This window comes from Labrus bergylta, chromosome 8 (genome assembly GCF_963930695.1).
Source record: "Labrus bergylta chromosome 8, fLabBer1.1, whole genome shotgun sequence".
NCBI classification, from domain to species: Eukaryota; Metazoa; Chordata; class Actinopteri; order Labriformes; family Labridae; genus Labrus; species Labrus bergylta.
Genome location: NC_089202.1, coordinates 24,408,375 through 24,430,656, shown reverse-complemented (window position 1 = coordinate 24,430,656; position 22,282 = coordinate 24,408,375). Strand labels below are relative to the sequence as shown.

At 42.0% G+C, this 22,282-nt stretch overlaps 2 protein-coding genes across 4 annotated transcripts; one reads left to right on the top strand and one right to left on the bottom strand.

Annotated features, from left to right (window-relative positions):
• Positions 1 to 461: 461 nt before the first annotated feature.
• hormad1 (HORMA domain containing 1) lies at positions 462 to 11,516 on the bottom strand. Of its 3 annotated transcripts, none has more exons than XM_065957806.1 (16): positions 11,387 to 11,516; positions 10,260 to 10,314; positions 8,432 to 8,576; positions 8,270 to 8,333; positions 7,236 to 7,272; positions 7,114 to 7,134; positions 6,973 to 6,999; positions 6,792 to 6,859; positions 6,030 to 6,178; positions 5,452 to 5,609; positions 5,195 to 5,263; positions 4,652 to 4,712; positions 3,812 to 3,864; positions 2,105 to 2,188; positions 1,662 to 1,715; positions 462 to 788 (listed from the first exon to the last, which is right to left on the bottom strand). In XM_065957806.1, exons 2-16 carry the CDS (start codon positions 10,299 to 10,301, stop codon positions 699 to 701), a joined length of 1,122 nt encoding a protein of 373 aa, XP_065813878.1. In that variant the 5' UTR covers positions 10,302 to 10,314; positions 11,387 to 11,516; the 3' UTR covers positions 462 to 698. The 3 variants fall into 3 exon arrangements, with proteins under 3 accessions (XP_065813878.1, XP_020510684.2, XP_065813879.1); XM_020655028.3 differs by lacking the exon at positions 11,387 to 11,516 and adding an exon at positions 10,487 to 10,771; XM_065957807.1 differs by lacking the exon at positions 1,662 to 1,715.
• ensab (endosulfine alpha b) lies at positions 10,984 to 20,402 on the top strand. Its single transcript, XM_020653991.3, has 3 exons — positions 10,984 to 11,193; positions 15,494 to 15,616; positions 16,892 to 20,402. Exons 1-3 carry the CDS (start codon positions 11,137 to 11,139, stop codon positions 17,060 to 17,062), a joined length of 351 nt encoding a protein of 116 aa, XP_020509647.1. The 5' UTR covers positions 10,984 to 11,136; the 3' UTR covers positions 17,063 to 20,402.
• Positions 20,403 to 22,282: the final 1,880 nt, after the last annotated feature.

Here is a 22,282-nt window from a genome sequence, read left to right as displayed (position 1 = left end):
GAACTATTCATCTGGTGGAGTTGAAAGTTATATTTTTTTTGGCGAGTTTTGCCTTTATTGGATAGGACAGATGAAGAGAGACAGGAAGTGTTGGGAGGAGAGAGAGCGGGGGACGCTCAGCAAAGGGCCGAGGTCGGATTCAAACCTACAGCCGCTGATAAGGACTGTAGCCTCCATACATGTGGCATGCGTCATAACCGCTAGGCTATCGGCACCCCCTGGTGGAATTTAAGAGTCACACTTTTACCCCCCCCCCCCCCCCCCCCCCCCCCTTCCTCTCGTCCGGCACAGAGAGTCTCACGCTGCTAGGTGCATGTGTGAACAAGCAGCTCAGGAGGATTTGAGGGACTGAATCTTTCAGGTGTGTACATCTGAAAACAGTGAAACAGTGATTGTTTTGACAACGATGCTTTTGGTTGCTCCTTAAATTACTAATACATCAAGACAACTGAATCTTTGAGTGTGATAACTGCAACAACTGATTTATTTTTGTATTTTAATCACGTATGAAATCCTTCTCTAAACAGATAAAACAATAAAAAACAACATAAATGCATCCTTTAAGATATTTGTGACAGTGAACTAAACTTCTGAGCAAACAAACAGTTGCTGCTAAAATGATAACCTGTTAAAATCTGAACTGAAATGTCAAACATGAACATGAATCAGTGACGTAGATTATGTCGTGGTCTGTGAGGTCAGAAGCGCTCTTTGGGCTCGCTGAATTTGCGTTTCTTGGCGGTGGAGGACGGCGTTTCCTGGCTGTTGGGGATGTCGTACTGAGAGACCTGTAAGCAGCAGAGGAAACGTTCAGCGAGCAACAACATAACCGCAGAGCTTTTATGAGTCTACTGACAGACAACATCCCACTCAGAAACCAAAGTGATCAGTGCTGCTGACTCATCTGTGGAACAAACACGGATCCTACGCTTTTTTTTTTTTTTTTCCAATTTAAAATTTACATCTGCAGAAAAAAAGCTTCATCTGCAGAAGAACAGCTGTTAAAGCACCCCAACAAATACACAAATCAAATGCTATGAGGGCAAAATAGTGAATCTGTTAATCCGTAGAGAGATAAGTGACTTATTTATAAATGTTGTGTCTGCAGACGGAGCAGGGTTGCCAGGTCTGAGTGACAAAACAAGCCCAATGCCAGATCAAAAAACCAGCCGATAAAACCTCTATCAACTGTGTTGTGCAGTAGCAGTGAGGGCTGCGTCTGCATGTGTGTGTGCTCGCACAATGGGACTGTGTGTCTGTGTGAGTGCATGTGTATTTGGTTGTGGGACATATTCCATGTGGACCTGTTGGTCGTTTTGGTTGGATTTTTGCGTTAACAAAATAGTTTAGGACCTAGAAACCCTTTTTTAAGATTTATTTTTGGGCTTTTTGTGCCTTTAATGGAGAGATAAGACAGTGTATAGAGCTGAAATAATCAGTGAGAGAGAGAGAGGGGAATGACATGCGGGAAAGGAGCCAAAGGCTGGATTTGAACCTGGGGTGCCCGCTCTGAGGACCATAGCCTCACATACATGGAGTGCGCGCACTAACCACTGCACCACCAGGGCCCCAGGACCTGGCAACCCTGAGTCTGAGTTTTAGATTTACGATAAATTAAAAACTCCATCAGTTTGTTTACGCTGTAAACATGAATTTCTCACCTCTTTGTTTGACATAGGTGTCATCTTCTTGTCATTTACTGTGACTTTTGTTTCCTGCACACACACACACACACACACACACACACACACACACACACACACAAACACACACAAACACACAGCAATCATAAGGGAATCATCTACTGTAGACCTGCATCCACAGACAGCTTTAACTCAAGTTGTTTTTCATGTTTTACACAATAACTGTTTTTGCAGGATCTGTCTCCAGAGTCCAAAATAAATCCAACAAGTCTCCAAGAACTCCTCTGACTTTGAGGTCAAAACAGTGCAAAGTGAAAACAGCATGATGTCACACTGAGATCTATTCTGCGGTTCATTAAGAAAAAAGATTAAAAACTTTTAGACGTCTCAGGAGATCTAGCTGCAGCAGTTTAAGGAGAGAAGCAGGAGTACCGTAGTTGAGGTTTGAGAGGCTGACTCACCGTGGCGGTTTTGATGATCCGTCCACTCCTGGTCCTCTTCAGGCCCACCTCGATGTCGGAGGTCCTCTTCAACAGAGTGTCCATCTGAGAGGGGACAGATGGTCCGTAACGCCTCCGACCATGAAGTGCACTCAAAGCACCTCTTTGTTAGCTCAGTCTACAGACACTCTGTGAAGAAACCCTTCACAGACTTTGAGGAGGGATCAGTCACAACATCAGGAGTGATCTTGTTCTCGACTTCAGGTGTTTTATTTCACGCTACATCTTGTTTATTTCTGTGTTATTGTGGAGTTTTTTACTGTCCTTTGTGTTTTTGCTGTTTAGGGAGGGCACATTAGTATAAGCAGTAAACGCTTTAGTGTGTGACATCAGATTATACAAATAAACATTAAATAACAAGACACATTTTGTTTATTTCAGACTTAATAACCCACGGCATGTTGTGTTTCTACAGGATGTGCACTTAACGGAAAGTTTTGCAGTTGTTCTGAATATTTTCCGCTCTTTAGAGAGACGACAGCGAGATAAAATGCAATAAACAACAAAAGCCTCTGTCTCAAATATTCACTGATAGGGCGAGGAAGAAAGCGAGGAGTATCTGAGCAGATGACTCCCATCCTCTCCTCTGCCAGTGTGAGACTCTGAGCTCAGGGTGGAGTCCCTCTGACATCTAAAAATGTAAATCCTGAGATTGGTAAACATCCTTAGAACATGACTGATGAGATCTGAACCAGGACATCAATTGTTTTTAATGGGTTAACCCTAGCTGCTAAGTCGTCTGTGTTATTTACGGCCTGAATGTTTTCTATACTGTTTTATGTATCTGGAGAGCCGACGGCTAATTCCCACCTCTAGTGGACAATAAAGATTTATTCTATTCTACTATACTTTAACTTTTCAAGATCAAGATTCAATTTAACATCACTTCCACAAAATACTCTCAGCATACATCGAAGTTACTGACGATGAAAAATCGTCTTTTTTTGGCTTTTTAATTTGATTCCTCTCGTGCAGTTTCCTCGACAAGGAACAAAAAGAATGAAGCTGAAAGATATGTTTACATGTATGATGCCCAGGCGGTACTGCCTCCCTGCACAGTGTGTGTGTGTGTGTGTGTGTGTGTGTGTGTGTGTGTGTGTGTGTGTGTGTGGGTACACGTCTCGCCTATATTTCCATCAGTTCTAATTAAAAATCGATTGAGAAAATAATCTTCACTGTTAATTTAACTGATGGACCTTAACAGAGAAATGCTTCCATGCAGCTGAATGACGGACAGTGGTTTACAGTTTACAGTTTTTATTCCTCGTTTGACTCTTTTGACCACTCGTGTCTTAATTCAAGAGACTAGCTTTTGCATAAATCTCAGCCTCGGGACTCTTTTGTGAGTTTTTAAAGCTAGAACAGTGGATAGAGTCAGAAATCAGGGACAGACTTGTGTAAATCAGTGTAGTGATGAAAGATACAACAGAAAACTCAAAGTACTTGGTCTTTTTCGATTCTCTGATTTTTTTGAAATTTTCAAAATCCAAAAGAGAGTAGGGAACGGCATATGTGAAACGAGCCGCAGGTTGGATTCGAACCCAGATTCGAGCAGCTCCATGTGGCCGCTGATACACGCAGGTAGAGGGAGCCTTAAATCTTACCTTCTCCAGCAGAGTGAGTACTTTGATGTGAACCGAACTCACATTGTGTCGAGGTCACACCTACCTCTGTGACTTCCTCACAGCTCTCTTTCGTCTCATGACAGCTCATCTGGATCTCTGGAGATGAGCAAAAGAGAAAAAAAAAGGTTGATAGAGTCTTGTTCAAATTTCTAGATTATTCTCTCCGTTTAAAGATTCCTCTAGTTTAAAGAAAACCCAAGGCTCGAGATCTTTCTCCGTCACTAATACAGAAGGGCGCGTAAATACAAAGACTTTTATGCAATGCCATTCAAAATATGAAAATGTATAATAGTTTAAATGCAATGTGTAGTATGAGTGTGAAGCCTGATTCAGACTGTCGTTTTCAAGCTGCGATAATTACCCCCCTGTGACGTTTCACCTTCAATCTGGACGTGGTGGAGGCGTATTGGGGGGATGAAGTGACCCCCCATATGTACCCTCTTTAGAGGTAGTTACAGAGGCCTTACAGAGGTGAGACGGTTTCTGGAGGAGCCAGCGGGGAGCACAGCACTCTGTGTGTGTGTGTGTGTGTGTGTGTGTGTGTGTGTGTGTGTGTGTGTGTGTGTGTGTGTGTGTGCTGTGCTACCGCGACGCTGAAACGCAATGTGACCTCACAGACTGGGACACCGATATCACACAGTTGCAGAATCAATATGAATGTACAAAGACATGATGACGGCTGATCTCAGTAACGGCACTTTTGTGAAAAAAATAAGTCTGACAAGGGCTTGTGTGTGTGTGTGTGTGTGTGTGTGTGTGTGTGTGTGTGTGTGTGTGTGTGTGTGTGTGTGTGTGTGTGTGTGTGTGTGTGTGTAGATGTTATAAACGATGCCAAAATGACTGTTTTGTGGAAACAGCTGGAGTGAGAGGGAGAATGATTTACCCGTGTTGTCCACGTCCGTGTTCTCGGTGTCTGGCTTCTCCCCGTCTTTGATCACATGGCTCTAAAGATAAAACTCATTTAATCTTCAGGCTTTGATAACACAAAACGTCAACACGGTCACCACGGTCACCACGGTCACCACGGCAACAGACTGCTCCTGATAACCCTCGCACTGACTCACATGTCCGACCCGAAGCTCCAGAGACTTCTGAAACTTTTTTGCCAATAATGAAGTTTCTTCACATGTTGAACATACTGCGCCTTACAGTCGAAAGGATTTGGACATGTTCAAACGTGTTAGAGTAGTTAGGGGACCAGAAAAGGGCAAAAAAAAGTTCAAGTCTATTCACCATTATCATTCACCTCTAATCTCACTGACTGCAGTAAGAAAAGTTTGAACATAGTCCAGTAGATCGTTCAGCAAACAACGGTTAAACTTAAACCCTAAATTATCTCTCTACATGGAGGTGCATGTGTTTATAAATTGACTTCGCCCCGCTGAGTGTAAAAAAGGCTCCATGTCTGCGTCGCTGGTGTGCTGACCTGAGACAGGACACCCTCCTCCTCCATCGTCAGAACCCACTTCTCCGTCACGCAAACACTCTCCTCCACCTGCAGACATTTAACAACAAGCACAGCTGTCGATCCAAAAAACAAACAGCTCCCTGATGTGTTGATCTGGAGACAAAGGTCAAGAAGCTGTCCAATAAAAACAGTGAATATAAAACTCCACAACGTTTTTACAGATTATTCATTAGGTGAGATTTTTGTGCCTCGTTCCTGTGCTTCCTTTCACTCACCTGCTCCAGTCTCTGTCTCTCGGTGGTCATGTCCAACTTCAGAGTGTGGAAGGGGGTGACCACTTCGCCCATGGTGAGTCTGACCGGCTCCTTCTCAAACTCCATGGTGTTGCCGTCGGCCTCTTTGAACCCTGTAGGCTGGTAGTCCTGAGGAGTGACTGGAAGCAGACGAATACACAGTAAGACAGAGACAGACACTGAGCCTGATTCTGTTTGAGGTTTCTGCCTCTTAAAGGAAGTTTATCTTCTCTGTAACTTTTGCTAAATGTTGCTCAGTGCTCATGATGGATTAATGCTGGGTCTTTCTCCCCCACGGCCCGCCCAGGTATCGTCTATGTGTGAGAACCACTGCGTTTATTTAACAAGCCGACCACCACTCTTGTGGACACTCGAGAAACTGCAGTTTTTCTGCACTTCAGCATTTACTGCCTTTTTATTTTTAAAGACCCGAGGTTGTCGCTTGAGAGTAACGCCTTCAATGCTCCTCGTACGTCCCAGTTGTGCAGTCTTAACGAGGACATACATGCATGTGTGTGTGTGTGTGTGTGTGTGTGTGTGTGTGTGTGTGTTTGACTCACCGTTGTCATAGTAAGCCAGCTTCATGTTGAGACACACGTTGTCTGGTAGCGGACCCAGGTTCTGCATCAGCGTGTAGAGCTTCCTCACCAGCAGGATGCTCGCCTTCTTCGTGCCTCCAGACGACATCGACAACATGTTGTTGTTGTTGCTGATTTAAAAAAAAAAAAGTCCAAATAGAGTTAGCGTTGATGCTAAAGACCCAAAACATACCTTAAAGGGTTGTTCCTGCTTTTTGCAGCATGTTGCGTTTCAGCCGTTGCATTTGTTTTTAGACGTTTGCATTAAAAGTGTTTCTGAATTTGCTGCTCGTTTCTCTTCATGTGAGTCGTTTCAGCCGTTGCTGAGCACTTGCAACCATCGGCCATCGTGCTAAAGCTTTGGGATCTGTGAAGAACTTTAAAGTTTTTATAGACATTTTTGGGGTATTTTTGTCTTTATTGGATAGGACAGCTGAAGAGAGACAGGAAACACTGGGAGGAGAGAGAGTGGGGGATGACATGCAGCAAGGGGCCGAGGTCGGATTTGAACCCACGGCCGCTGAAACGAGGACTAAAGCCTGCATACGTGGGGCGCAAAGTTTTAAAGTAAGGTTTTAAAGAACGTAAAGCACTTTGAGCTACTTTTGTATAAAAAGTATTAAACATAACTCTGTGTGATGAGGCCCTTATGAAGCTATAAAGCTGTTGTTTGTTTCCTGTCTCGATTTCTGAGGTTTGCATTTTGAACTTCAGCTCCTGAGCGTCAAATTTAAACATCCTCACCTTTCAAAGTCCATCTGAGCTCCTTCTGCGTTGTACATGATCCTAAACTGGTAAAACTCAGTCACTTTCTGGAAGACAAGATGACACAGCTGCTGTGTTTCAGACGGATCATCGAAGCAGCTGGTTGTGTTTTAAAAAACTGTGACACTAAACGAAAAGCAGGAAGAAAACTGGACATTACCTCCGGGTTCTGCTGGTCGGTGTAGATCTAAAACATAGACAAATGAAGTAAACATTAGCAGCATGAATATTTCTCTCAGACGACTCGATTCTGCACGCCAAAAAGACAACACGTAAGAAGTAGAAGATGTAAAATACTCACAGACATAATAACTGTCCGCAGCTAGAGGGAGAAAAATGACATCATTAACTGTAAGGAGGGGAAGATTACGCAGAAGGTCAAACAGGAAAACATTTTCTGACTGATGGAGGAGGTTGACTTACATACTTGTTCTGGATGGCCTCAAAGCATCCCTGCATCCTGGAAGTAAAATCAGTTCACAAGGTGTGATTGAGCATGACGTCATAATTTATCAGTCGACCAATCAAGTGTGATTTACAGAGCCCTAATGAAAAAGTACATATCTCAGGACTTAGGGTCGGTCAAAAGCAGACTCTTTATTTAAAGATACCCAACATAATGTCAATTCTTGACCCTTTGCTGGCTCTCTGATTTGTCTGGTGACCCACCAATCAGAGCTTCCTCTCATAGCAACCGTTGCTGTGCTACTTCCGATTAGACAAACTTTCTCCTGGCCTGAAGTCTTTTCAGTGTGTCGTGGTGAAATTGTGACCTCAATTTAGTTTCTAAACATGGTTAAAAGGAGCTTGAGGCATCTGAAGGAGTCACTTTAACTATCGACACCGTACTCTGTAGCATTAAGCTTTAAGTGATGTCGCTGTGATTGTCAAATTGCGCAAAATGATTGTCAATTGTGCTTAAGCGCGGTACAGGACAACTTTGTCTCATATGAGTGCGCCCTAAAATTATTTTTCAGACCCACAGAAACGGTAACTGATGTAGTCCAGAGGTGAGACGGCGAGCAGCCACGAGGAGGACAGCTAACGTAAGCCGACATAACAAGCGTAAGACATCGATCATATTCAAAATTATTTTAACACGATTTTTGAGATTTCAAGTTGATCTCATACACGCTACTGTATCTCTGACTTCACAAGGAAGTGTTTTCAAGGGGTAGGAAACCATGATTAATCATCAGCAGCTGTTTTTCAACCAACTGTCTCTGCTGCTGTTACAGACACAAACTCTGTTACCACCTCAGTTGTAACGGCCACCCCAAAAAACCAACGCTGACAAATAGGCCCCCAGATTCCTCTATATTCAAACCAGCAACGGTTCAGTAAGACATAAAAACACAGCTTGTTTCCTAAACACAAAAGGCATGACACAATCAGGAAACTGTTTTCCAAGTGGAACTGATTCATGACTTCGGGGAGTAAGCGTTGTTCATATTTACCACTGGACTATCTGACTGGCCCCGGGACAGCTGCGCTCCTCTCTGAGGATCATCACTTTCTGATCTGTGGGAGGAAAAGCAGGGAGGGAAGAATCTCCTCCTCAAGAATTTCCAAATAAAAATATCGACCTTGATAGCACACCGTTCCATGTGTTATCTAACCTTCAACATATTTGCTCCCATAGGCTTTCTCTGGGAAAAGCCCCCGGAGGTACGTGATGCCAGACACTGCGATGGCCAGAAGCTTCTTCATAACAACCAAGGACTGTTGCGCCGACAGAACCTGATTGGGCAACAGCTGAGTATCCTGCAAGAGAGACACAAATAAATCACATATACTGCGGTCTGCTTACTCGTAACAGCTAACACAAACAAGATTAATCAGCAATCTGTGTTTCATTCAGGCTTTCAATATTCTATCAAGAACCAGAATCAGCCTCTAGTGGACACTCGAGATTGGCTTCATAGTACAAGACCGGAGGTTGGCGCTTACAGGTTATTAATATTAATATCATATTCTTCTGAGTTAATGCAGTGGACTCTGGGATGTCTTAAACTTGCTTCAATAAATACAGAAACCATAAAATGTAAGTTAGTCCTGGTGTTTCGGAGCAACGATTAGATGGTGATTGCCTGTGAGTAAGGCTACACACCTGTATCTAATGATGAATAATTGATGGGCATTAATGTTGAATAGTACGGTACAGTACATCCAAAATATACTGAATGTGTAATGCCCTACCTGGTAACTACAATTACTAAAAACAGTGAACATGTGCACAGCGTAGAAAAGTTAAAACTGTTTTATTTTTTACTTGTCTATAAATTGACCCCCAAACCACAAAAAAATAGGACGGAAGCCAAGGAGCACAAATTCTTGGGGTGATCTTTGATTTGTATTTCATGTGAGGAGCGCCACAAAAACAGCATTTCATCACCTGAAAGACATCGCCAAAGTAAGACCATTTCTCTCTCTGAGCCAAACAGAGGGACTAATGCACACTTTCAAAACGCTCTCCTTCCTGGTCAACCTAAAAACACAATAAACCAGCTACAACAAGAGGCTGCTGCGTTTTCAATTAATTCAATAATAACATTATTGTATTGTCTTTTACTTTACTTTAAGTGTTTCTTGTGTGTATGAATGCTTATTGGTTTGACTATTTTTATCTTCTTTTACTTCTTACTGTTCTTTTATTTATGCTCTTATCTCATATTTATGCTCATATCTTAACTCCTCTTATGTTTTAACTTGGTAATTTCTTATCTTACTTAGTCTATTTATGTTTCATATTTATATTTACTTTTTATTTTTATGAATATTATAGTTTGGGGTTTTTTGATCCTTTAACCACTTGTTTCTATTTCTTTTACTGCTCCTTTTTCTTATTGCTGTTATCTTTTTATTTGCTTTCAGCTCTTTTAGTTTCTTACATCTTTTTAAATCTTTGGTCCTCTTGGTCTCAGCTCGTGTTGTTGGGTTCTTATAATGGTTCTTGTGATGTTCGGGTTATATATGTCTGATGGGTATCGTGCACTTTGGGTTCTTTTCTGTTGAATTGTATTTAATTATTTTTAGTATTTTGCATTTGTTATGTTCTTGCTGTTGTTAATGTTCTTCTGTGTTTGGTTTAGTTTGCTTTGTTCTTGTTTTTGCTGTTTGTCAAAGCACTTTGTAAACCTGTGTTTTTAAAAGGTGCTATATAAATAAAGTTATTATTATTATTAATATTATTATTAATATTATCTTATAGCTTTTATTTCTTGTATGTTGCTAATTTTGCCATCAATCTCAATTTTATTATTATTTTATTAAATTCTTATTGTTGTGCATTAATCTCTTATCTTAATTGTAAAAGCATTTTGAACTGCAGTTGAATTTGTCTAAAGTTATAAAGTTTGATTGATTGAAGTTAACAAGCTAGTTGTGTTTCAAACATCATTAAAAACACTGAATCAACATTAACTAACCGGTCAGGTGTGGTTTTACCTGAGAGTTCCTCACTTTCTGCACACACGCCATCGCTTCCATGAGAGACAGAAATCTGCAAAACAAAGAGATAGTTTGTGTAAGAAAAGCTTAAGAGTTTAATAATTTAGTTAAAATTCAGTCAAACTTAGATAGCTTATTATTAATTTCCACCTACTACAACTGTTTATGTATCTAAAATTAAACTACTAACTACCTGTGCCTGCTATCAATGACTTTATACTTACTTGGCAACTAGAAAATTATTTAAAAAATACAATTAAAAAACGATAATCGATTATTTAAATGTCCCCTAGTGGTAAGTTAACGAGGCGTAACGCGTTCCCGCCGATCGTTTGATTGGTAGGCGGGTCCACCGTCAACAAGTAGCCAATCACAGAGCAGACAGCTTCTCCAAAGTGTACACCAAATGCTTTGTTAAACTACTGTTACTGAATAACTTTATTGATTTTAACGCACTACTTAAAAGCCAGCAAGGCGCGTCAAAGATATATCTTCTCTGTTGTCCATGTTCGTTTTGTTGATGCAGTGCGCACCCCCCCCCCCCCCCCCTCCGCATCGCCCCCAGTTTCCATAAACTAATACGATTGGAGCAGGGAGCTGTCAATCACAGAGCGAACGTCTGCGGTTTAAATTCCGTTGGTTCCAAGTGAGCCGTTGCCGCTCGCCCATTGGCTACTGTATATGTCAATCACACAGGGAGGAGGGGAGGGGAAGCTAACCGGGAATGATGTCACAACTCGTTACGCCATTTTTGTTGGGGAGCAGCAGTCGTGTCCAGAAAAGGAGGATTAGATTCAGTACAGGTACCTCTGTGTATTCACCTCTGTGAGCTGTCCGCAGAAAGGGACACTTGCGTCACTTTCACACACACATAATGTCGACGGAAAACCCGGACTCGGACACTCAGGCGGACTACGAGGACGAAAAACAGGTGTGTGTGTGTGTGTGTGTGTGTGTGTGTGTGTGTGTGTGTGTGTGTGTGTGTGTGTGTGTGTGTGTGTGTGTGTGTGTGTGTGTGTGTGTGTGTGTGTGTGTGTGTGTGTGTGTGTGTGTGTGTGTGTGTGTGTGTGTGTGTGTGTGTGTGTGTGTGTGTGACTGCTGTGTCGGTGTTGTTGGCTAACCACCTAGCTGGGAGAGGCTAACATCAGCTAGCTCAGGTAAACTGTGAGGGCTCAGGACTTCTGGAAGACACGCAGAGCTGCGACGAAGCTGTCTGTGTGTTAGTATCGGCTCTACGGGAGCTGCCCCCCCCCCTCTTTACTGAGCACCGTGCCAGGTTGTCACTTTTGTTTTGTCCCTTGTCTTGTGTCATTGGCTGGCAGGTCCACAGGAGCTCGGGCCTCATTGGTGCGACCAGGAGGGTCTAAAAAAAAAAAACGAGCCATGACAGGCCGAAAGTCAACACATACAGGCAATACTGTGAGAAACACTCTGATGTGTGTTTAACTCTTCGTGGCTGCTTTTGGGCTTTTCATGCCTCTGTCAGAAAGCTGCAGTGTGACAGTGGCAGGTCCGCATTTTCCACACTACGACAGAGGTGTGCACAGGTAAACACCAGGATCAATGCTTTATCAAACATCCACTGAAGGGCTGCACAATACATTGCCAAAAAAAATAAAATAATAATAAATAGTTATCTGTTATATGAGCATTTGCAACAAAAAAAAACGTCGCAAAAAACTCAATTTATCGCGATGTAGTACAAAATGATTTTATGTAAACAAAGTTTTGCAGAGACGATTAGGCTGAAGCATCCTTACATTTCATCTCTGCACCCCTGAAATATCAGCTGCAAGTGCCCCTTAGGTATTTTGTAAATATCTTAATTTTATTTCCTATCTATTTATGTGAGTAAGGTGAGGTTTAAACGTTACTGTTTAAGTTATAAAATGTTTAACGATTAATCTATATCTCAAAATGTTATCCGAGTTCTGTAGTAGCTGGAGAGGCACTGATCCACTATTTTCAGTTCTGATGCCGATTCAGATATGTAGAATTTTATTACAATGTTTACACTAAAATATCTAAATTAATAAAAAAAATGAGTACTTGCATTACAGCAGACATTTCCAACAGATATAAAAAGCCAGAGAAATCCTTCATTTAGTATTTTTATAACAGGACATGTCTTGTCGTGGCAGCCGCCATGACAGACACTGCATGTTTGTCGTTGCCATGGAAACACCAGATGTTACATCAAAGACCGCTACATAAGGAAGCGTGAGCTGCTGTATTGTTGCTGTATGAGCTGCTGTGATATAAATGCATGTACGTTATACTCGGCAGTAGCAGTAAGAACTCCCATGATTCCCAGCTGTACAGCTTCAAGGTCATCTTTTGTTATTGTATTGATGGAGAGCCCCCTGGTGGTGGAATCTACATACTGTGCCTTTAATAGCGTTATTGTTGTTGGTATTATATGTAATGATACTCAAAGCGATGCATAAAATTTTAAATGATATCAAACAAAAGTATCTGAACTTTGTGCTGGCTGCACATACAAACAGGAAGCGACAACGCCTGTCAGATGTCAGACCTGTCAGGTTTTCAGATTACACTGATTTGTAAAAGGTTTGATCACATCTGAACGTCGTCATGGAGACGATTTGTGGACACTTCTTACAGTTCAGTCAGAATGTCTTGTGAGTGAGACTGTGTGAGTTGAGAAAGTGCCCAACCATCTTTTCTTGATCAATGATGTGGACATTGTTGCCGTGGTATAGAAACAGATATTGATTTGATTTTTACAAGTATTGTTTGAATATTAAAAATCTGGTGTGGTGACGACCCAAGTACATGCTGTGACACTGGAATGGCAAAGTTGTAATTTAGGGCTCTTATGCAGAAAACTCCTGATACTTGCAGGAGGAGCGTCATGTGTGAACTCAAACAGCTGAATGTTTCTCTCTTCACCCGGAGTTTCTCCTCCAGCCTCCTCGTATTTATTCTGCAGAAAGTCAGAGTGAGCTGATGTGAGAACGCAGCAGGATGTAATCAGGAGAATTCACCTGGAGCGAGTGGGAGGAGGTGGTGACGTTTAGTCCCTGTGATCGCTGCACGACCATTTTCAGGAGTGCATGTGTGAAAACGGCTTGAGACACTTTCTTTTATTCTGAAAATGTGTCCAGAAACTTCAGTCTGTTACGAGCTGCTTTTATTCTCTCCGTCACTGCTCCTCTTCTTTCTTGTAGGGCTTTCACACTTGCAGAAAAGCTCCTGATATATTCAGGACAAGCTGTATGTGTGAACGCAAACAGCTGAATTTTTCATTAGGATGCTACCCAGTATCTTTCTTGCCAGTCCCCTAGCACATTTTCCACTTGAAGTACAACAGCAGGAAATATTCATGAAACGTCACTGTGAGCGAGTCGGGGATGCTGACATTTATATTCTACGACTGGCCGACGACCATAGACTGTGTAGCGTGCAATTTGTGCCATCTCTGTGCATTTAATGAAAGTGCTTTATGTTTCAGCTCGCAAGTCCGTTGTGTTGATACTGTGAATACCTCGAAACTACACATCACATTGTTGCTCGTCCACCATTTTTAATGTCATGTCTTGCAGTCTGAAATCACCCCGCCTCCTGTCTGACGGGGATATTCTCCCGCTGTGAGGTGCATTTGTGGATAAGCAACTCAGGAAGATTTCAGAAGCAGCCTGTCTGAAATTTTCTAGATTTTTTTAGGACTGCTTTCGTGTTCTGGTTTGGGATTCTGCAGCCGCTCTGCATCGGGGTCAAATATAGTAGCTCATAAATTTCTCGCGCAAGTGAATCAGCACACTCGGTGCTTCCTGCCCTCCCTTCTCCTGAGGGGATCAGTTCATTGGCTTCGGTGTCCCGAGTCACATTTTAGCCCCGTCCTGGCAAACTCTCAGGGCCGAGCGCTCCATGATGTTTGCTCCGTGTGCCGGTGAATGTGCAGGCGGCGTGCTTCAGCTTCTACTTTATTTTACACCAGCTATATACCATCAAAACACCAAACTCTGCTCACAAACAAGGTGTTTGTGTGACCTGAATTACTGGCCTCCTTTTTCACCTGACAGGGACCTGAATGACGACTACCTGACCAGTTTGGCTTGTGGTAGTCACAGGCAGCAACAACAAATACCTCTACTGTCTACACAAGTCGCTACCTCAAGCTCTTGTGAGTCCGCACTGGTGTCATAAGAGCCAGAAAGCTTTGTCAGCGTGTTATTTCTTGACCCCGATTGTTTTAGACTTTGTCACAACATGCAGATAAGCGACCTAAGGATGTGTATGAAAAGCAAGCCGAGAACGTAACTGTGAAAGACTGCTTAAGTATAACCTCCACAGGACACAGAAACAAACATTTGTTATGTCAAGTTAAAGGAAAACATGTGATTTCATTATTTAACTTTAATGTTCGGCCTGATTGGGATGTTTAGGACGTTTCACTGTAAGCAGAAACTGTTGTCTTGCAGTCGTATTCAAAATCGTGGTCAGGCTTAAAAAACACAGATATGAAGAAAGAAACCAAGACATGAAGCGAGATCAAACATTACAAATATTTAAGAACCAGTTTGATGTATTTATAGGCCTTAGAACTAAAGTATCTTCAAGTATACACATTATTTAACCACTCCAGTGTGTCATAGGTCATTGTAGGTATTTTTTAATAATCATGATCAGAACAACACAAAAGAAAAAGGTGATTCATTTGTCCTCATTTCCAAATTTTATACGACCTGTTGTGACCTCTTTCATGGTTTTAAATCTGCCGTCTTTTTGGACCTTTTCAGCTTTAAACCTCGGGGTCCTCGTTTAGTTTGCCGTCACATCAGGATCAGTGCCATATAAGCGTTTTAGGGCTTGTTTTTTAAGGTCTGTTTGTTCCAAGCTTTGTCCTCCTCTTTGAGTTATTTCCTCTCAGGCATGATGGGGATAAGAGGCACTGTAACAGAAGAACAATCGGGCTCTGACTCATGCTATCATAAAGTATCTCCTGTTCCCACTAGTCATTGTCATAGTTCTGAAAGCCCTATTCACAGCAGTGCAGTTTTAGTAGTTTTAAAGCGGCCCTGTTTACCCCGGGGAATGTTTTTTCTGGAATTTGGGTGTTTTTGCACCAGCAGCATTTTTGGAATCGTAGGCTGACCGTAAATGATTGCCTGTCACAGAAGCAGCTGAAGATGTATATGCTCACACTTTAAAAGATCCTGTTCTTCTGGAGAGATGTGTTTATGTCCGTTTGTTTTTTGTCTCAACAGGACTCACAGGAGAAGAATGCAAACCCGGCAAAGGCAGAGGAGGCAAAGCTGAAGGCCAAGTACCCCGGCCTTAATCACAAGCCAGGCGGATCAGAATTCCTGATGAAGAGACTACAGAAAGGGGTAGGTGACCATGAGTATGACATGGTTACAGATGAAAACCACAGGAATGTTTCTTTTAGCAAACCCAACAATCCCTCTCCTGCAGTGCTAATTTAGTCCTAGTCAGTTTCAGTCACATTTTTTACTCTTTCTAGTTTTAGTCCACAAAGCTCAAAGCATTTTAGATCACTACTCAATAAAAAGTCAGGCATCATAAATGTAAATTCAGGCGACCGGTTATACTAAGTGTTTAAGGGTGCATTCACACTAGGTAAAGCATGTTTGACCCCCAGAGTCCAGTTCGTGTGACTAGCTCCTTTCCGTGCTCAAGCGGGCTACACTTCCTCGGCCCTGGCAAGCTTAGAGGGGGTGTGCTTCAGTGTGATGCAGTTCATGCACGAGCACAAGCGCGAGTACACAACGTGGACAGCCTTATTATGGAGAAACCCTGGAGTGTTCTGTCTGTATCTGACTAACATGACTCAGGATAAGAAACAAAGTCAGAACAGTAGCTGTCATGCTCTCTGTGCTGTTCTCTGATGTGCTGACGCAGCCTCGACCATGCATCCCTTTTTTTTTCTTGGAGTCCGTCTGTCTTGAAAACAAAGTACGCTTCATGGCCATGTAAAGCTATGCATGTGTTGTATTACGACGTTATGTACAAGAGGTAACGTGCTCAGGCCCGGTTAGTTCGGTTTGTTAATGCAGCCTCTTGGGTAGCTTGTCATAAAGCACTTGTTTAATTTTGTTCTACCTGTTATTTAAACAGCCGGTCAGGGCTCACAAAGATATGACTCTCAAACGAGTTTTTCTTCTGTGAAAACTGTTTCTCTCTGCGCCTACACATGCTGCATTTGTTATCGAGAACTTCTACCTCTGGAGATTGTGGAAAGTCTTTCTGGGAAATCACTGACGAGGAGTAGGAGTAGCTGAGGCAGGCAGAGGGGGAACGGCAAAAAGTAAATTGCAGCACTTAATCATCACATAACTCCCAGAATGAACATCATCAGAGAGCGGGCGATATCTGAGAATCTGAGGCTGGAGTCTATCTTTGTTTTCTTTGTGTGGTGATTTGATTCTGCACGATGCAACGTTCAACATCATTCAGATATTTATTAAGTGAATCCCAGTTCTGTGCAGATATACACTTCAGGGAATTTCACAATAAAATGACTTAAATGTGTAACCAAAGGAACACTGTTGACCTTTAAAGCCTGAAAAGTTGATGTAAGCAGATAAGAAATGAATGTTTTCTTAGCACCTGTCAGCACCTTTTTTATCTCTTTTCTTACACAGCAAAAGTACTTTGACTCGGGCGACTACAACATGGCCAAAGCCAAGATGAAGAACAAGCAGCTTCCTGTGGCGGGGCCCGACAAGAACCTGGTGACCGGCGACCACATTCCCACGCCGCAGGACCTACCCCAGAGGAAGTCGTCCTTGGTGACCAGCAAGCTAGCCGGCTAGCCTCCACCGTTCGAGACGCACTCTCACCCCCTGGGGCTCCCGGCAACCGTCCCTCCTCCCCCACCTCACCCATGTCCCCAATATTGTCCACCCCTCTGTCCACCCTCTCTTCCTTTTATGTCCCCAGGCACCACTGGCTTTACCACGTCGGGCAGAGTTGTATAAGTTTAAAAACTCCATTTTTGCTGGTATGTGGGCGGGGCCGGGTGGGAGGGAGCGATGAAGGTTCAGGCGATCCCACGAGGTCACAGCCTTCTCTGCCTTCCCACCACGCACAGCTCTGCCCCCTCTGCGCACTCTGCTCTGCCGCCTCCCTTATATCTTGGTTTTCTGTGTTCCAAGATGCATCACAGTAGGTGTGTGTCATCAGGCAGGGGTTGGATGGGGTGAGTTAATGCACTTTGTAGTCTGTATAGTATGCCTTTGTTCTTTTTTTTTTTGCATCCTAAATGACACCAAAATGATGTGAGTAAGGGAGTTAGGAACCAGAATCGCAGCACGCTCTTTGGTTTTTGTTGTTCATGCTGGCGGCGGCGGCGGCTGGCTTCGGTTGGAAGTTGTACATTAATAATTGCTTGCATACCAAATCTGTGAGTGGGCAGCTGCCTAGCTTAAGTACTTTATTATTCACTGACACCGTATTGGGAAATTGGGGAAGCAAATTGATGCTTCCTTTTGTGTCAACCTTCGGTCACTTTACGTCGAACAAAATCCGAGGTCACCTGCTGCAGCTCAGCCAAACAGGGATTTATAAAAAAAAAAACGTTTTCATCTCTTCGCTCACATTGCTTTAATTCTCAACCTGTTCTTTCCAAATATGCTGCACGATTGTAACAAAAGAGAAATTTTAAATTTAAAAACAGGAGCAGGGCGGGGCTTCTGCCTTGTGCTCCAAAGAATCGAAACTAAACACACTAGCCCTGAGACTGTCCCCGTCATACCTTCCTTCCCTCCTTTCCTGTTTGCTGTCCTGACAATCCACATGTAAACACACACACGCTCCAGCTGAGCGGCCGCAAAGCGAGAGCCAGCCAAGTATATCCTCATGGTCCTTTTTAATGGCTGGGAAGCCTGCCAACGTCTGCGTTCAGTCCTCTGTTGAGTTGCATCAAGACGTGTGTTTACTATGAGCCTAAAAGATTAGCGGGGAGCTTGATCTCTCTGCATAGAGTATATATGCTTCTGTAAATACAACCCGTAAAGCACGTGACTCGTGGTAAGCTTGGCGCTTTCAGGCACAGACCGGCTGACACGCCTAAGAGAGATTGTAGTGCTAAATACACTCCCTTGAGGTTTTTTTTTTTTTTTTTTTTTGCCGTGAAAGTTCGCTGCAGACACTGGACTCGGAGAGCGTGATTAGAGTTGTCTTTTCATTATAATGTGATGATGAAACCTGGAACCCAAGCTGCTCCATCTCCGAGTGTTTGTGACCCTCGGTTCAGATACTTCTCCCGTCAGATTTGAAACAGATCCAGACACCGCTAAAGGTTAGCCTTCAAGTATCACATGTTGATCGCTCCATCCACTTAAAGACTAAAGTAACCACAGACGTTGCCTTTAAGGACGCTCCGGCAATTTAGTGAATGTTTTTACAAATTTTGGGCTTTCCAAAATGTTTTCTCTTATTTTAGCTGCTTGTCAAAGATACACGAGAACCCTCTTTACTCTCTCTGGTCGGGTTCTCGTTCATCTCGATATTGTTATTAATACACTTTGCAAGACGTTAGCTTTAACACAAGAATATTTTAGTTCCCTTAAATCCTAAGCTTGAGTATGGACGTACTCCTGCGAGCAGCACCATCCTAGGAAAACATTTTTTCCTTCCCAAACTGACACAGGCTGATCTTTGATCTCAGGGGAGTCAGAGGGTCAACAGCAGGCAACTTGATAACCACAAGCGTCGGCCCAGATCCCAAGCTCGCCATCAGAGGCCTAAAGTTAGAACTGCGTGCCTGCAGAGTACGCTCACTGCAACCCTTGGCATAACAGCGAGAGATTTTATAACACATGGTTAGTGAAATTAAGCTCTTGAGTCACACCTTATCTTACCTTTCCTCTGGAAGAGGTGGTCTTTGCTTTCAACACTTTGAACCAATGCGTTCAAGAATCTGAACTGGAGATCCTCCTTGTATGATAACGCTTCAGGGAACCTTCACAGGCGCACACTCCACCATGTAGGCTAAGTGATAGGGTGCAGGCAGCATCACATTCTCCGACTCACTTTGTCATTGAGACTTTAAAAAAAAAGAAACGTGTCAAATTTGAAGCGGGTGAAAGAGAACTGACCTTACCTGCGTGTGCTCGTTTTGGTGTATGAATGAATGCTTTTTTCTCTGTTCCAGCCGATGTAAATAGAGTTCGACAGGAAGAGACTTTTCAGTTTTTTCTCCTGGCTGCTTTTCACTCCTTCACATCCCAAGCTATTTTCTGATTCTATGGTTCCTCTCTCCTTTCAGTTTAACACTACTTCTGCTCTTATCTAAGGGAAGTGCGGAGGCTATGTGAATCTGTATCATATGAACATATGTGTAAATGCTGCTGATTCAAAGACAAATCTAAGAGATGATACCATGTAAAGAACACCTGTCCTCTTCACCTCTCTTAATTTGGACGTAAACGCTGCCACGTTGTTGAACTTGGTTCAGCTTTTAGTCCGGCGGAGCTCAAAAGAACAGTCTGGAAGGCTCTGTCGCTTTAAATGACACCAAACGGCCATTTAGCGTCACGCTCTGTTGTAAACCCGACAGTGTCCTCCTGCTTGTTAAGAAATAAATATTGCTAAAAGAGATGATCGAATAAAGCAGCGACATGTTCTGTAAAACGACTGCGGACAGAACTTGATGTGTGGTTTGTGCACGGAGAGCGGTTCAACGAGCCGACACACACAGGGCGTCTCTCGTTCAGCTATGATAAACACGTGCCAGAATGTATAAAGAAAAGACAGGCTGTGTGCTCTGAAGTACTTTTGTGCTGCTTTTACCTGATCGGTTTTCTTGTTGGTTTTTGCAAATTAATGTTTCTTTTTTTTTTTTGTTTCTTGTGTTCTGTTATTGCATTATGAACATATATATGTATATATATATATACATATATATGTTTATGTCATCCTGGCCCGAGATAACTGCAGGGAAATCAGAGGCACCCTTGCTTCCTAGAAAGTAAAAAAATAAAAATAAAAAAAATAAAAAAAAGGGTTTACATGATAAAAGAGGATGACTGGAAACACAGGAATGATTTTAAGACTTCAGAAAGTACACGAGTACTTGGAATGTTTCTGTTGTGTGGGAGTAGGTGAGAGGATTTTTGTCAGTATTTGAAATAAACTTTTACATTAATAACATTTACTGTTGGTTTTCATTGTTGTCCGATCTCTTATTATTTACAATCTGAAAGGGAGCAGTACCTCTCAGTGACCACTAGGGGGAAGCACAACACTTACCTCTGAACATGGCCCTCTCAAGGGAACGAGGGAGTTCTGGCTTTTTCCACACAAAAATGGAAACTTCTTTCATGTAGAGAGAAAACAGGAGTGTTTTGACAGGAACTCTGACAAGATACCCTGATGTCATAATACACGATAAAAAGCATCAGGTACAGTTTAAATATTGGAAGAAAACGACAAAGACTGCAAAAACTCAAATCTAAGCAAGTGTATTTTATCAAATTTCTTGTCAAAACAATCTCACTAGATTTATTATAAGCAACATTTACCTGACAAGTCCTCATAAACATTTTATTTTAAGATATAACCAGGGAACAATAAGGCTTTCATTGCTTGTTATGAGTTTAAAAAAAAAACACATTGAAAATAGGGCAAGCTCATTTTACTGGTTACGTTTCTTTGATGTGATGTCTTTATTTCAGTTTGCTTGTCCTATGTTCAACGTAGGAAAAGTAAATCAGCAATCAATCAGAATGTGAAACATCATATCATTTTACTTTTTTTTTTTTTATGGCAGACCAGATCCTCCATTGTAAAAAGTGCTCTCCTTAAACTTTATGACGTTTTTGGTGTGAACTTTCAGGACGGGGAGATGGTAAACTTTTTTTTTCTTTTTCTTTTTTTACAATTTACTGCTTTAAATAAATTACACATGACGTTTACAGTCACATTTGCTTTTATTTTATGTGTCGAAGACGGAAGTCCAAGTCCATTTATCAAAATTAAGGCGACAAGGGACCTTTTTACAGATGGCAATATAAATGCTGCTGAGCACTAAGTTCGCTTCTACTTTGAATTGAAACAGTTTTATGATATTAAAGGGACATCTGTCTTTGTATTAACTCCTAAAAACAGAGCCTCGGGACAAAGAAAGGTCCTCACTTCAATAATTTATCTTCTGCTGTATCCAGTGCGAAAAAGTACACACACAAACAAACAAACACAAAACAAAAACAAAACAATTGGAAAACTCAAAAGCCAAACGTGACTTGGCGCCGGTTGCAGCACGTGCATGCGCCCCTTTTAACTGAACTTAGTGATGAAACAGTCTTAATTATATGTATAATTAATGAAGTTATATTGTTGTGGAAAACATTTGTCATTACAGTCTTTTAAAGATCTGTCGATGAGGTTGGTATGATTAATTGGTTTGAGGGCGTGTTTCCGGTAATTCCTCTGTAGGCCACATACCATCGCTTTTGATGTCATGGAAATTTACAAAAATAACCCTGTGATGTAAACTATGTGATGATGTATCAAACTTATTTGTGTTTTCAGTCATCACTGTAATTATCAGGATTCCCTCCTTTTAATAGTCTTAAAAAGTTAGGCAAGTTTATTTATGTCGCAACAAAGTGATTTTTAAAGTGGCTCAAAAACGACATCAAAAGCATCGTGACAAAGGGAAAAACAGCCATTAAAATAAATAAGAATAAGAAATCACAGAATATTAAATATGAAAATATGTTTAAAAAATAATAATAATTTTTGCGTAATAAACAACGGACGAGGAGACGTTTTTCATCGTTTGATTTCATAAAATATTTAAACTTTTTGTGTTTCCGGAATAACTAGAAGAAAAAAAAAGGCAGGGTACGGAAATTAACAGGAAATTAAATCGACAACAGGAAAATAAATACGTAAAATATAAAATACCAAGACCAGAACAGTTTGTTTGGGGGAAGTCGGGGACGAACAGGATGAACGTAAAAGGTGACGTAAGACGCGTGACGCGTGACGCATTCACGCCCGACCATACATAAAGCGGGAGGACTTCG